This window comes from Gastrolobium bilobum, unplaced genomic scaffold (assembly GCF_033153095.1).
Source record: "Gastrolobium bilobum isolate Gb01-03AN ecotype WA unplaced genomic scaffold, APGP_CSIRO_Gbil_v1 utg191719, whole genome shotgun sequence".
Taxonomy (NCBI): Eukaryota; Viridiplantae; Streptophyta; class Magnoliopsida; order Fabales; family Fabaceae; genus Gastrolobium; species Gastrolobium bilobum.
Genome location: NW_026897902.1, coordinates 27,390 through 39,808, shown reverse-complemented (window position 1 = coordinate 39,808; position 12,419 = coordinate 27,390). Strand labels below are relative to the sequence as shown.

Here is a 12,419-nt window from a genome sequence, read left to right as displayed (position 1 = left end):
GCGGTTATTGTATCTCTCCTGGTAATCATATGTGCTGCTTATGGACTCAGGTTTGTTTGTTTATGTAAATTATTCAGGTTTAATATTTTTGCGGTTATTGTATGGTAATATATGTGGACTATTTGTTGCAGGTTTAACAGTTATGATGTGTACACACATTTGCAGGTACCGGCATCGTCTGGACATTATGCGCAGACGTGAGTTTTGTAGACCATACCTGGGTTTCGAAGGTAATCCACCACCTTCTGACACCGTCCGCAGATGGATCTCTGTCTGTCCACTTATTTGTTACGAGTTCGAGTTCTACGGCAGTTTGGATTTCAGCAGCCTGTTCCACATGCTCTGATTAGTTGTCTTGACCTGTTGACGATTAGGATTACTGGTAAGACAGACGTAGATTGGAGGGAGAGACATGGATTCTTTATCGTGACCCGTCGATGGATGACCCGCAGGGCTGCGATTGCGACGCACGTGGTATGTTGTAATACTATTGACTGTTGTGGTTTTATAAACTTGTTTCACAGTCACTAACAAGTTAATTCATGTATGTACTACAGGCTGATCGCGCGGAGACGGTGGTCCATATGGCTTCGCCAGAGGGTCGGGTATCGTTCTCTATGGATCAGATTTATCACGAGGCACTCAGGGTAGTTGCCGCGTGTGATGATATGACCAGATTGACAGATCCTAGTGATCCCGCAGCCCCACCGGTGGTACGTAATACACAGGACCCTTCGCCTGTCCAGCGTCGTACTCGACGTTCGCGTATCGAGGGTTTGCGTAACATGTTCTCTAAACCAGCATCAAAGTCCAAGCGCGATGTTGTATATCCTACACATAGCACACACAAAAACATTACTATCAGTGGTCCATTATACGAATCAGACAAATTGAAAACATACCTAACTTCTTCAACTGCTTCTTCAACATGACATTCTTGAACTTGTGATTGAAATTACTGGCCACGTGGCGAAGGAAATACACATGATATGCCTGTGGTGGAGACCATCCTAGATCAGCATTGTTGACTGCAGACAAGATTCCCGCATGCCGATTAGAAATCAGACAGATCACGTGTTCTTGCGTAACATGTATTCGAATAAGTGCTAAGAACCACGACCAGTTGTCAGTATTCTCCGAAGACACGATAGCGAATGCAATTGGAAGAATGTAATTGTTGCCATCAACTGCTGTAACAATCCTTAGGGTCCCACGATATTTGCCATATAGATGGGTTCCATCCATCAGGATGATTGGCTTGCAATAATTAAATGCTTCACAACACTGTTTAAATGTCCAAAACACCCTTCTGAAAACCTTGTGAGCTTGGTCTAGGCAACCATCAATGAAATGGTCATGCAAATCCAGCTTATATGCGGATCCAGGAGAAAAACGCAACATGTAATCCAGCCACCTAGGTAAGAACGCATACGACTCGTCCCAGTCACCAAATACTTTCACAATAGCCTTTTGCTTTGCCTTCCATGCCTTCCTATACGATATATGGAATCCAAGGCTAGTAGCGATCCTTTCTTGGATAAGCCCAATTTTGGCACTGGGCTCCTCTCTTATCATTTCTGTTTATGTGGTCAAACAACACTGTATTAGTCAACAAGAGACAAAGTTTTTATAAATTTAATAGCAATAACTGTACGCACCTAAGATCAATGAACAAATGAGATTTGAGTCCAACTGCTTGTGATCTTGGGTAAGAGACTAACTAACACGTGTGTTCGTTGTTCCATATGCCTATCACCCATTCGCTGCCACCTTTTTTTTGGTATGCTCTCATCCTCATTGGACAACCCGCGTTATGATTTTGACAAACCATAATCAACCTTTTCGTATCACTTTTCAAAACGACTGTTGTACGATGATTTGCCATACAATATTGTTTAATTGTCATCTGTACATCTTGCTTAGTGTCAAACAATTGGTCCTTATATAGCTCGTCGCCGATCTGCCAGTTAGGTATTTGTGCTCCATTCATATCATCCAATTCTTGATCTGAATATTCCCAATTAACATTCGTGAAATGGCTAATTCCAGACCAAAATGGTACATTATCATTTCCTGCATAATAACATATCCAAAACCCCAATATTAATGTCATTTTATTTTGATATTAGATATTGTATTATAAAGCATTAATCCTTACGTACCTGCAACAGGAGGATCTTGCATTCCGACAATGCCTAGCGATGGAATTGGTTGTTCAACTGCAGTAGACGGACAATAATCAAAATCACCATCGACATCTGTATCCGATGACTCGCTATCTGGAACAAGACCTTCATCACGCTCCTCCTCGAAAATATCTGTACGCCAAGATGGATCGTACATGTCGTTGGCTGGAACCGCTTCATAAAAAATTTCTTGAGTTGGTGGTGCAAGCGTTGGGGACGCGACCTCAACTTCCGGATTAACCACTGGCACCATGTTTATGTCGATGATGTCAGTGCATGGATTGCTCGGTTGACTGCTGGATTGTCCACCGTAGTTGACTTCTGCATACAATTCAATAAATCTTGACTCGCCGTGTTCAAAAGTGCTTGCATCTACTACTAATGTTACATCTTCATCGTCGACAATTTCCACACCAACCCATTGCACGGGGTTACCTGAGGCACATCTAGCGGTCAACCGAGGAAGAGTTTGACCACGTTGTAATCTAAACTTCTTGTATATTAACTTCTTCAGCTCGTGAAGATTGCATCTTGGGCTCATGCGAAATATTTTTGCATCACCTTCAAACACTTGCCCGTTTGGACCAAAGTATTTTCTCCCATTATAATAAACAGTAGCTATTAAATCATTCCTACCCTCACTCATCCTACAAAAATAGAAAAAAAATAAGATTCAACAACAACACAAAAGTAGTAAACCTTAACATAAAAGGAAAATTTTCGTAGTGGTGGTTCACACCCGAAATGGACTTATTTATAGCTCTTAATTCGCTATGGAGGGTAGCAAATTAATGCTCATAATTCGCTATGCCCCCTAGCGAATTAGTGGGGAGATGACACTTGGCAGATATAACATATTTCGCTATGACTCATACCAAAAATAGCCACATAATTCGCTATGTTGTACAGCGAATTATGTGGGGAAGTGACACGTGGCCTGACTTTGAGTTGACATGATCTGACCCTTCTGATACATAATTCGCTACACAGGGTAGCGAATTATGTGTCCAACAGGGATGTGACACGTGTCCAAAAGGTAACTGACCAAGCTGACCTTTTGACCACGTATTTCGCTACACTGTGTAGCGAAATACGTGGACCAGTGAGGAGGTGACACATCAGCAGGCCTAATTCGATACAATGTGTAGCGAATTAGCCTGCGTGGCAGTTTGAGAATTTTTACTATGCACGTGGCATTCTGGTAAATTTTATGATGAACAGTGGCAAAATGGTCACTGTTCCAACTCATTAAGGCTTAGGTTGACAATGTCAACAAGAGACACTTGTCTTAGTACTCTTAAGCCCTTTTTATTAATTCTTTTTAGTCTAGCGATGACTTAATATATATACATGTGATTAACTCATATAAACTTCATGAAATACATTTAACTGATAATTCTCTAGGTTCTAGGTAATTTTGTTTGATTGTATTTTTACCATAAAATTTATTGTAAATGCACTTTTATCTGAAAAGTGATTTATTCTCATAATCTGTTTTCTTATCTGTCTTCTCTTTGTTAATTATGGACAATTCTTATTTTCTCATTATATAGGTTTGGGTTATTATAGGAAGAGATTAACGTAATACATCAATCTCTTATCAGGCCTAATCTCATCCCCTAGACCTGATTAAATTATACATCATTTTAATGTATTAACGGATTCTGTTGTAATCTCAACTTCTTGTATATTAACTTCTTCAGCTCGTGAAGATTGCATCTTGGGCTCATGCGAAACATTTTTGCATCACCTTCAAACACTTGCCCGTTTGGACCAAAGTATTTTCTCCCATTATAATAAACAGTAGCTATTAAATCATTCCTACCCTCACTCATCCTACAAAAATAGAAAAAAAATAAGATTCAACAACAACACAAAAGTAGTAAACCTTAACATAAAAGGAAAATTTTCGTAGTGGTGGTTCACACCCGAAATGGACTTATTTATAGCTCTTAATTCGCTATGGGGGGTAGCAAATTAATGCTCATAATTCGCTATGCCCCCTAGCGAATTAGTGGGGAGATGACACTTGGCAGATATAACATATTTTGCTATGACTCATACCAAAAATAGCCACATAATTCGCTATGTAGTACAGCGAATTATGTGGGGAAGTGACACGTGGCCTGACTTTGAGTTGACATGATCTGACCCTTCTGATACATAATTCGCTACACAGGGTAGCGAATTATGTGTCCAACAGGGATGTGACACGTGTCCAAAAGGTAACTGACCAAGCTGACCTTTTGACCACGTATTTCGCTACACTGTGTAGCGAAATACGTGGACCAGTGAGGAGGTGACACATCAGCAGGCCTAATTCGATACAATGTGTAGCGAATTAGCCTGCGTGGCAGTTTGAGAATTTTTACTATGCACGTGGCATTCTGGTAAATTTTATGATGAACAGTGGCAAAATGGTCACTGTTCCAACTCATTAAGGCTTAGGTTGACAATGTCAACAAGAGACACTTGTCTTAGTACTCTTAAGCCCTTTTTATTAATTCTTTTTAGTCTAGCGATGACTTAATATATATACATGTGATTAACTCATATAAACTTCATGAAATACATTTAACTGATAATTCTCTAGGTTCTAGGTAATTTTGTTTGATTGTATTTTTACCATAAAATTTATTGTAAATGCACTTTTATCTGAAAAGTGATTTATTCTCATAATCTGTTTTCTTATCTGTCTTCTCTTTGTTAATTATGGACAATTCTTATTTTCTCATTATATAGGTTTGGGTTATTATAGGAAGAGATTAACGTAATACATCAATCTCTTATCAGGCCTAATCTCATCCCCTAGACCTGATTAAATTATACATCATTTTAATGTATTAACGGATTCTGCTGTATAAGTTTATACTATATGATGGTCACACTAAATAACTAAAAATATCATAACGTATAGCATAAGCTTATACTATCAGGCCTTGTACATCATTCCATACATGCCCTAAGAGTTAGGTAATGTTAATTTTTTTTTTTTTTGTGGAATGGTAAGGTTAATCTATTAATAGTATTGAGGAAAATAATTTTCACAAATAATTTTTTAATTTAATAGCTTAGATAAATTATCTAAAATGTAAACAAAATTAAATAATATAAATTAGAGGATAAAAGTGTGATTTCAGTATTTAATTTCATATAATGCTTTTTGCTTAAAATAATTTTATAACTAAATTAAAAATTAAAAAATTATTAATGTTATGAAACACAAGTCAAGGTAATTAAAAAAACCTCACCCTATATATATATATATATATATATATATATATATATATATATATATATATATATATATATCAAATGTAATAATTTTTTAATTATATATTTATAAACATTATATAAATTGTCGCTATTAAAGTTTGATCGCATGATAAATCTAAATGTATGATTATCAGTTTTATTTATTTATTTTTATTTAAATTTGACTTTTTTTGTTATTTTATTAAAAATTTATTATTTAATCTAATAAAATTAAATAAAAAATCTATTAAAATATTCATTTTAAGCAAGATTTATATTATTATATTAATTTATATGTTTATAAAAATTGGAAAATACCTTAAAATAATAGTTCTGATATAAATAAATTTTAAATATATTATCAATGCAAGTATAAAAATTAAATTCAGTAAGTATTATTTAAATAATTTAAGTAAAACTTAAAATAATAAAATTGAAAGAAAATAAAATTTATAAAGTTTAGTTTAAAAAATTTCTCAATACAAACACTTTTCCCCAAATTAATGTACTAATAAAAGATATATTTTTTAACTCATTAAATATTATTGCACTTTCTTGTGAAAAAATTAGAAAAAAAATTAGAAAAATTAAAATGTCAGAAAATACTTAGAAAATTGGGAAATATATAAAATAAAAAACAATAAATGATAATAAAATAAAATATTAACTTAAAAGAGCTAAAAAAAATAAAAACTAGAAAAAATACCATGTGACAATTTTAGTGAAGTAATTTTTGTATTACAGATAGATTCTCAAAGTTGCAAACTGCATACTAATACAAACCAAAACAATTCCGAGATAGAAAATACAAATGGTACTCAGATATCACGTAGCTTTATTCAGCTTTGTTCAAAATTCAATTATAATCAACAATTATTAAATTTATTTACCTTCAATGAAAATTTTCAATTCGAGTATTGATAATGAAAAAAAAAAAAACAGCTTTGGAGAAAATGATACTCAAATCAAACGAATTAAATATTTGATGAATCGGTCGAAAAAAAAATGGGATTACTAAATAGATAAAGCGACGAATTACAACATATTCAATTTGAGAACACACACACACCACTTCGTAGTTTGTTTGTTTGTTTGTTTTTTTCGGTTCAACCGCTTCATAGTTCATACGCCCAAATAAATACCAGAACGAGAAACGAAGGCCCATCGTTATTAGAATTGAAAATCTTAAGATGAGTCATTTCTGTTAAAAAGACAAACTCCATCTCAACATCAAAAAACATAATTCCAGAAATATCTGGTCAGCCAACCCAAAATGGATTTCATCTTGGAACAATTATTACACGGTAGAAGGTACGATTGAAAAAAAAAAAAATGTTGCACCAGCAATTTCAAAAGAACCCACCGATATTATCTTAATTTCGCCATTGTTGAATATGATACAGATTGGTCTTCTGCAATTAACCTTCAAGAGCTGAAGCTCCAGAGATAATCTCAATCAATTCAGTGGTGATTGACGCTTGACGAGTTCTGTCGCAAAATTTGAACAAGAGACCAGTCAGTCTTCCAACAAAGTATATAAAACTAATTGACTGAGACACTAATGCAATTGTATATAGGATCGATAGACCTCGTGGTTGAATGTGTGTAACACATGCAAAATGTACGAGAGAGACAGAAAGAGACCTGTTATAAGTGAGGGTGAGACGATCAAGCATGTCCCCAGCATTCCTGCTAGAGCTGTCCATGGCAGACATCCTTGCTCCTTGCTCACTGCAAGCATTCTCCAACACAGCATTGAACATGACCTATATCACATCAAAGTAGCGTATAAACAAAAAATAAATGTATAATCTGAAAGAAAGACGTAACTTTGAAACAGTAAAAGATTTTATTTAAAACAGAGTGGTTCCAGCACATTATTTCTAAATCAAAAACAGTTAAAAAGAAAAGTATACAAGCCTAGAATGGGAGAGTACAAGTACAACCAGGAATAAAGCCTCAATCAGCACAACATTTCAGGTTGATGTAGTACAAGAAGCCTCATACATAATCGAACTGATTGGAATCCTCCATTTAAAGTTTCCAAATCAAAAAGCATTGAAGAGTAAAAGGATACCAAAAGATAAAGGAAAACATGTGTAGCAATTTAACTGCTCAACAAAGATATGGAAAGTTCTTCTAAATGCTTTTTCTAATAGGATCAACTCCTAGTATTCATCAACAGTTTGAAAATAAATAAATAAAATCCAGAGACTGACAATAACAAAGTCGTAAAGTTCTGAATTCCCAAGAAATTTACAGTGGCAGACGCCCACCATCATGTTGCTGCCAGTTGTAAAGTTATAACCAAGCATTCATGATGCAGCTCAGTATAATATAGGGGACAAGAAACATTTTTTAACATGACATTACATCCCAGATCAAAAGACTCAATATTTTCTATTTGTAAGATATAATTTCAAAATCACATTATGTACCACTTCATACTTTGAGATGCATTTGATGAGGATATGACACTATATGGCACGAGGTGAAAAATCAATTGAGAAATATCTGACTACACTCTCTCCATCCCTTGATGCTCCCTCTCCTCTCTACCACCCTCTCTTCTTCCTCATAACAAAGGTCATAACGAATCACAAATTTGCAATTGCTAAAGATATATTTTTGAAACCACAAGGGAGCACATCCTTGAATGATTATGAGAAAAAACCATTCTGAATGTGTCTGTGTGTGATATTCAAACTCCTATAATGTTCTCAGCAGTATTTGTGTGCCATCTATGAATTCATAGAATCATCTGAGATTCTGATTACAAAGCCAAAGTGAACTTTTCCTATGTCACAATTGGAAACCCTACAGTTTGAAAGATTAAAACAAAACCACTAGAAAAGAGCAGGCCAATAAGGAGAGGGAAGGGGTGCGAAAAGTTCAAAACCTTACATATTCTGCTGCAAATCATAAAGCTTATGAGATAAAGCAAATAAAATTATTAACACAACGAGAAGAATGTTCCAAAAGCAAAACTTTAAACAGAAAATTTAGGAAACGTTTTTTTATTAATTTGATTGACCAGCAATATGTAAGGTGATTAGATTAATTTCAATTAGTATTAGTAAAATAAAGTACAAAAGCAGCCAGCAGCAAAGTTAGCGTGTTTGGATTAGAGTGTTTTCCCAAAGATGCAATTTAGTTTGTCAGAAAGTAAATTCTGAAAATTGTACTCACACAAGAAAACTGGAACTCAGCCAGATTCTGAAGAACTTCTGATTTTGTCTCGCCACCTTCAATCTCATAGGAATCTAGTTCCCCAAGCCTTCCTCCAGATTCAGCCTCTCTCTCAACAATCTACATGAAAATTGCATCACTTCGCAGCATTGGAACAAGCAAAAGGCATAAAATCAAAGCCTCGCATTGCAAAATAAACAAGTCCCTTCAGGCCTTTCTACATATAAAGAAACACACAACCTAGAACCTTGCTAAGACTTGACATAAGGACTAAATGGACAATTTGGATATCATAAACATTATAAAACATTTAATACATGGAAGTACCTCTGGAGATAGAATAGTTGACACTGTTGGCATAAATTGTACTACGGAATGAAATTTGTTGAAAACAATCCTTAGTGCATCATACTCCACATTCTTTAGAATGTCATCAGCCAGGACAGACACCTGAAAAATATAACAATTAGAATGAAACAATGGGGACATAATTAGTGCAAGATAGTGTAAATTTATCATATTTAAAATATATCTATGTTAGAAGCAATTTTGATTTGCAATAATAAAAATCCACATAAAGTTTCAATCTTCAAGAACAAACCAGCCTGATCCCACCGGATCATGTTGGCTACATTGATCAATCACCACATTGGGCTCAATCAGAAAACAATCGTTTCCATAAAACCATAAAGAGCAAGATCACAATTTCAATCTCTCTTTCAACAAAATCAAATTTTAGGACAATCAGAGAACTTAATTCCATTAAAAATGCAAAAATAAAATTTCAAGTATCAAAAGCACGCTAAAAGTTTACATCTACATGATATTTTGTTACTGTTGTACATTTCAACCTCTTTATTTTCAATTGCTTAATTCCTTTTTCCCCAAAAATATTGCCAATGAAAATGTCAAACTATCATTCCTTGTAATCTTGGCTTTTCTACTATGATTACTTATGAACTAAATCAATTCAAAGTAAGTTCAATGTTCAGACCTCAGGGTCAATTAAAAGAAAAGGCAGGCTCTTGGAAACAAAACGTACAGGCACATATGTAATTGTGTAAGACCATCAACCATTGGGTGGCAGAAAGAAAAAAAATACTAACCTGAGTATAATTCAGAGGATTTTTCTGCAACTCAGTTATGCTGACCTCAATGTCTTTCTTTGAGTCACGGATCAATTGAGCCTTAGCCTTCTCTCCCAATATAACATACTTTGTCTCTTTATCAGGCCCTATAGTAGTAAATATGTATAATTAGAACCAAGTAAAATATCTTTGTACCTTGAATCAGCAGAAAAAGCATGAAACCCTAACCGCAATTAAAAACTGGATAATTATTAAAACAATTAAGTACACATTAGAAAAATTATAAAGCTTCCTAACTAAAATCTTAATTATAGTAGTTCATTCATATATTAATAACAAATATTACTGTATTGCTAAACATCTAGGCCTTTTAAACATTTTTGTTGGTTAGCTATTTTACTTTTTGAACATTCGCTCAAATGTCTCTCATTTGGAATTAATACTGATTTTATAACTTGTTATGAGGATTTTAGACTTAATACATGTTATATTCAAATGCCTCACGGCATAAACAGTATAAATGTGTTATCTACTCATTTTATGCTAACTATCTAGGTAAATGATACTTCGGGAGCATACATAAATAGGACCTTCAACCCTTGCGATCTCAATTGCGCAAGAATCTAGAGACCATTTCATTGGAACTTATTGTCATTGACAAAAACACATTAAGATATACTACACAGGTGTAAATGGGCTGGGCTAATCTGGTCTTTGGCTTAAATAGGCCAGAGGCCTGTGTAAAATAGTAAAATACTTTAGGCATGGCCTGGTCTGTTAGCCTTGTATAGGCCCAAATTATAGGCCTGGTCTAGCCTATATTTTAAAAAACAAAAGTCTTGACGTAGGCCTATTACTTGTTTAAGCCTATTAGACATTCAATAATTAAAAAAATAATTACAATAATATTATTTTATTATTCAAAATCTTTAAAATAATAATTTTATTTATTTTAAATAAAATAAATAATATGATATAAGCTGATCTGTAGGCTTATAGACCCAGCATGTAAAAGAAAATCTATGGCCTGTTTTCTAAATAGGCTTTTTTAAAGTCTGAGCCTTGTTATTTAACTACTACTTATAGGCCGAGCCTGACCTTATATAGGCTGGGCCGTAGGACCCTATTAGGCCGTCTGGCCCATTTACACCCCTAAGTCTACTTTTCAAAAGAGTTCTATAGGTTGACAATAACATAACTCCATCATTTGGGTGAAAGGATCCTAAACATCCAGTGTTTCATGGATCACTAAAGTTGAAACTCAAATAGCAAAATGATTTTGCTTCATCAGATCACAAAGTTTCTCTGATCCTAAGTTAACCACTTCATGGAACCATAATCATTCAGAGATTTCGGCTATAAAATCATTCAATATTACAAATTTACAGTATCAAACATTTCATTTTTATTATTTTTAAAAACAATTTAGACAAAAAAAAGAAAGATTTTAACAATGCAATCATCACAAAATACGCAAATAAAAAGTGCAAAAATTACCAGAATTCAACTTGTGCAGGACCCTGCTTATCTTGACGGACGTGGAATTGATTCCACCACAAAGACCTTTGTCCGAAGAAATCGTAACGACGACATTCTTCTTTACATCAACACCTAAGCATAGAAATATACAGAAACAGAATGCATAAGGTCAGGGCATACTTAAGATCGCAATTTAAAAGTAACAAAAAAGCATCAAATATAAAAACAACATACTGGGAGCGTCGCCAAGAAGAGCAGTAAATGGCTGCCACAAGCCACGCGACTTTTCAGCTCTAGTTTGAACAGCTCGCAGCTTTGAAGCAGCAACCATTTTCATTGCCTTGGTAATTTTCTGAATATTCTTCACACTCTTCATCCGGTTCCTCACTGCATCATTATCAAAATAAATCCACAAAGAACCAATTTTATTTTGCAGCTAACCACAAATCTAATTCAATAAATAATTAAATTAATAACACTTATCCTGGAACAAAATTAAGAAAATCAAATAGAAGAAGAAAATTGATCCTACCTATTTGAGTTGAAATAGAACGCACTCCATCGGGGGCTTGGTCTCTGCCAAACAAGTAAAATTAGTTTATTTAGATCTAGTTATTCCATTAGAGGGAAAATGAAGCAAACCAAACAGTGGATTTGAGATTTGAGATTTGAGAAATTGAGAATTGAGAATTGAGAAATGAGAGAGAAAGAGAAGAGAAACTGACTGAGAGATGAGAGTGGATCGAATGGGGATGAGAGGGGACATAGCCAAACGCTTCCCTTCGCGTCGCAGAGCAGCAGCCATCGCCATCGCTACACTGATTGATTCCTTGCTTGATCGCACTTTGCGAAACCCTAGCTTTTTTGTTATTCCCGAACTGAACACTGTCCTTTCTTCTCACTCTTCAAACACGTCTTGGTCGAGGTCTCACAAAGAAGGGGTAAGTAAATAACAAAGTAGTGGCGCTGTAAATTAGTAATTAACATAGCAATAATGATAATAATAACTTTTTTGTGTCCTTTTTTTTAACGGTTTTATATAAATCATGAAGAATGGTATTGATTATTCTTGTAATTATTTTTTAGTTATGTATTTTTGCGAATATATAATTAAAAAAATAATTTAATATTATAATTATATATATTTTAGAGTATATAATTAAAGATTTAGTGTTTGTCATTTTAAATGACATAAGTTATGTCATTTTAAGAGAGAGATAGA

At 34.3% G+C, this 12,419-nt stretch overlaps 1 protein-coding gene across 1 annotated transcript; it reads right to left on the bottom strand.

The window, feature by feature from the left end:
• Positions 1–6,697: 6,697 nt before the first annotated feature.
• Positions 6,698–12,117, bottom strand: LOC133311303 (ATP synthase subunit gamma, mitochondrial). The gene is made up of 9 exons (XM_061512329.1): positions 11,923–12,117; positions 11,730–11,773; positions 11,432–11,584; positions 11,216–11,329; positions 9,737–9,864; positions 8,958–9,080; positions 8,631–8,750; positions 7,086–7,207; positions 6,698–6,929 (listed from the first exon to the last, which is right to left on the bottom strand). The coding sequence occupies exons 1-9, from the start codon at positions 12,006–12,008 to the stop codon at positions 6,860–6,862; spliced, it is 960 nt and encodes a 319-aa protein (XP_061368313.1). The 5' UTR covers positions 12,009–12,117; the 3' UTR covers positions 6,698–6,859.
• Between the last annotated feature and the right edge of the window lie 302 nt (positions 12,118–12,419).

Coding starts and splice junctions, on each gene's coding strand:
- LOC133311303 (XM_061512329.1), bottom strand. CDS start 12,008: ATGGCGATGGCTGCTGCTCTGCGACGCGAAGGGAAGCGTTTGGCTATG. Junction 11,330..11,431: donor TCTTCTTGGCGACGCTCCCA/GTATGTTGTTTT, acceptor TTCTATGCTTAG/GTGTTGATGTAAAGAAGAAT. Junction 9,081..9,736: donor ATCCTCTGAATTATACTCAG/GTTAGTATTTTT, acceptor TATATTTTTCAG/GTGTCTGTCCTGGCTGATGA.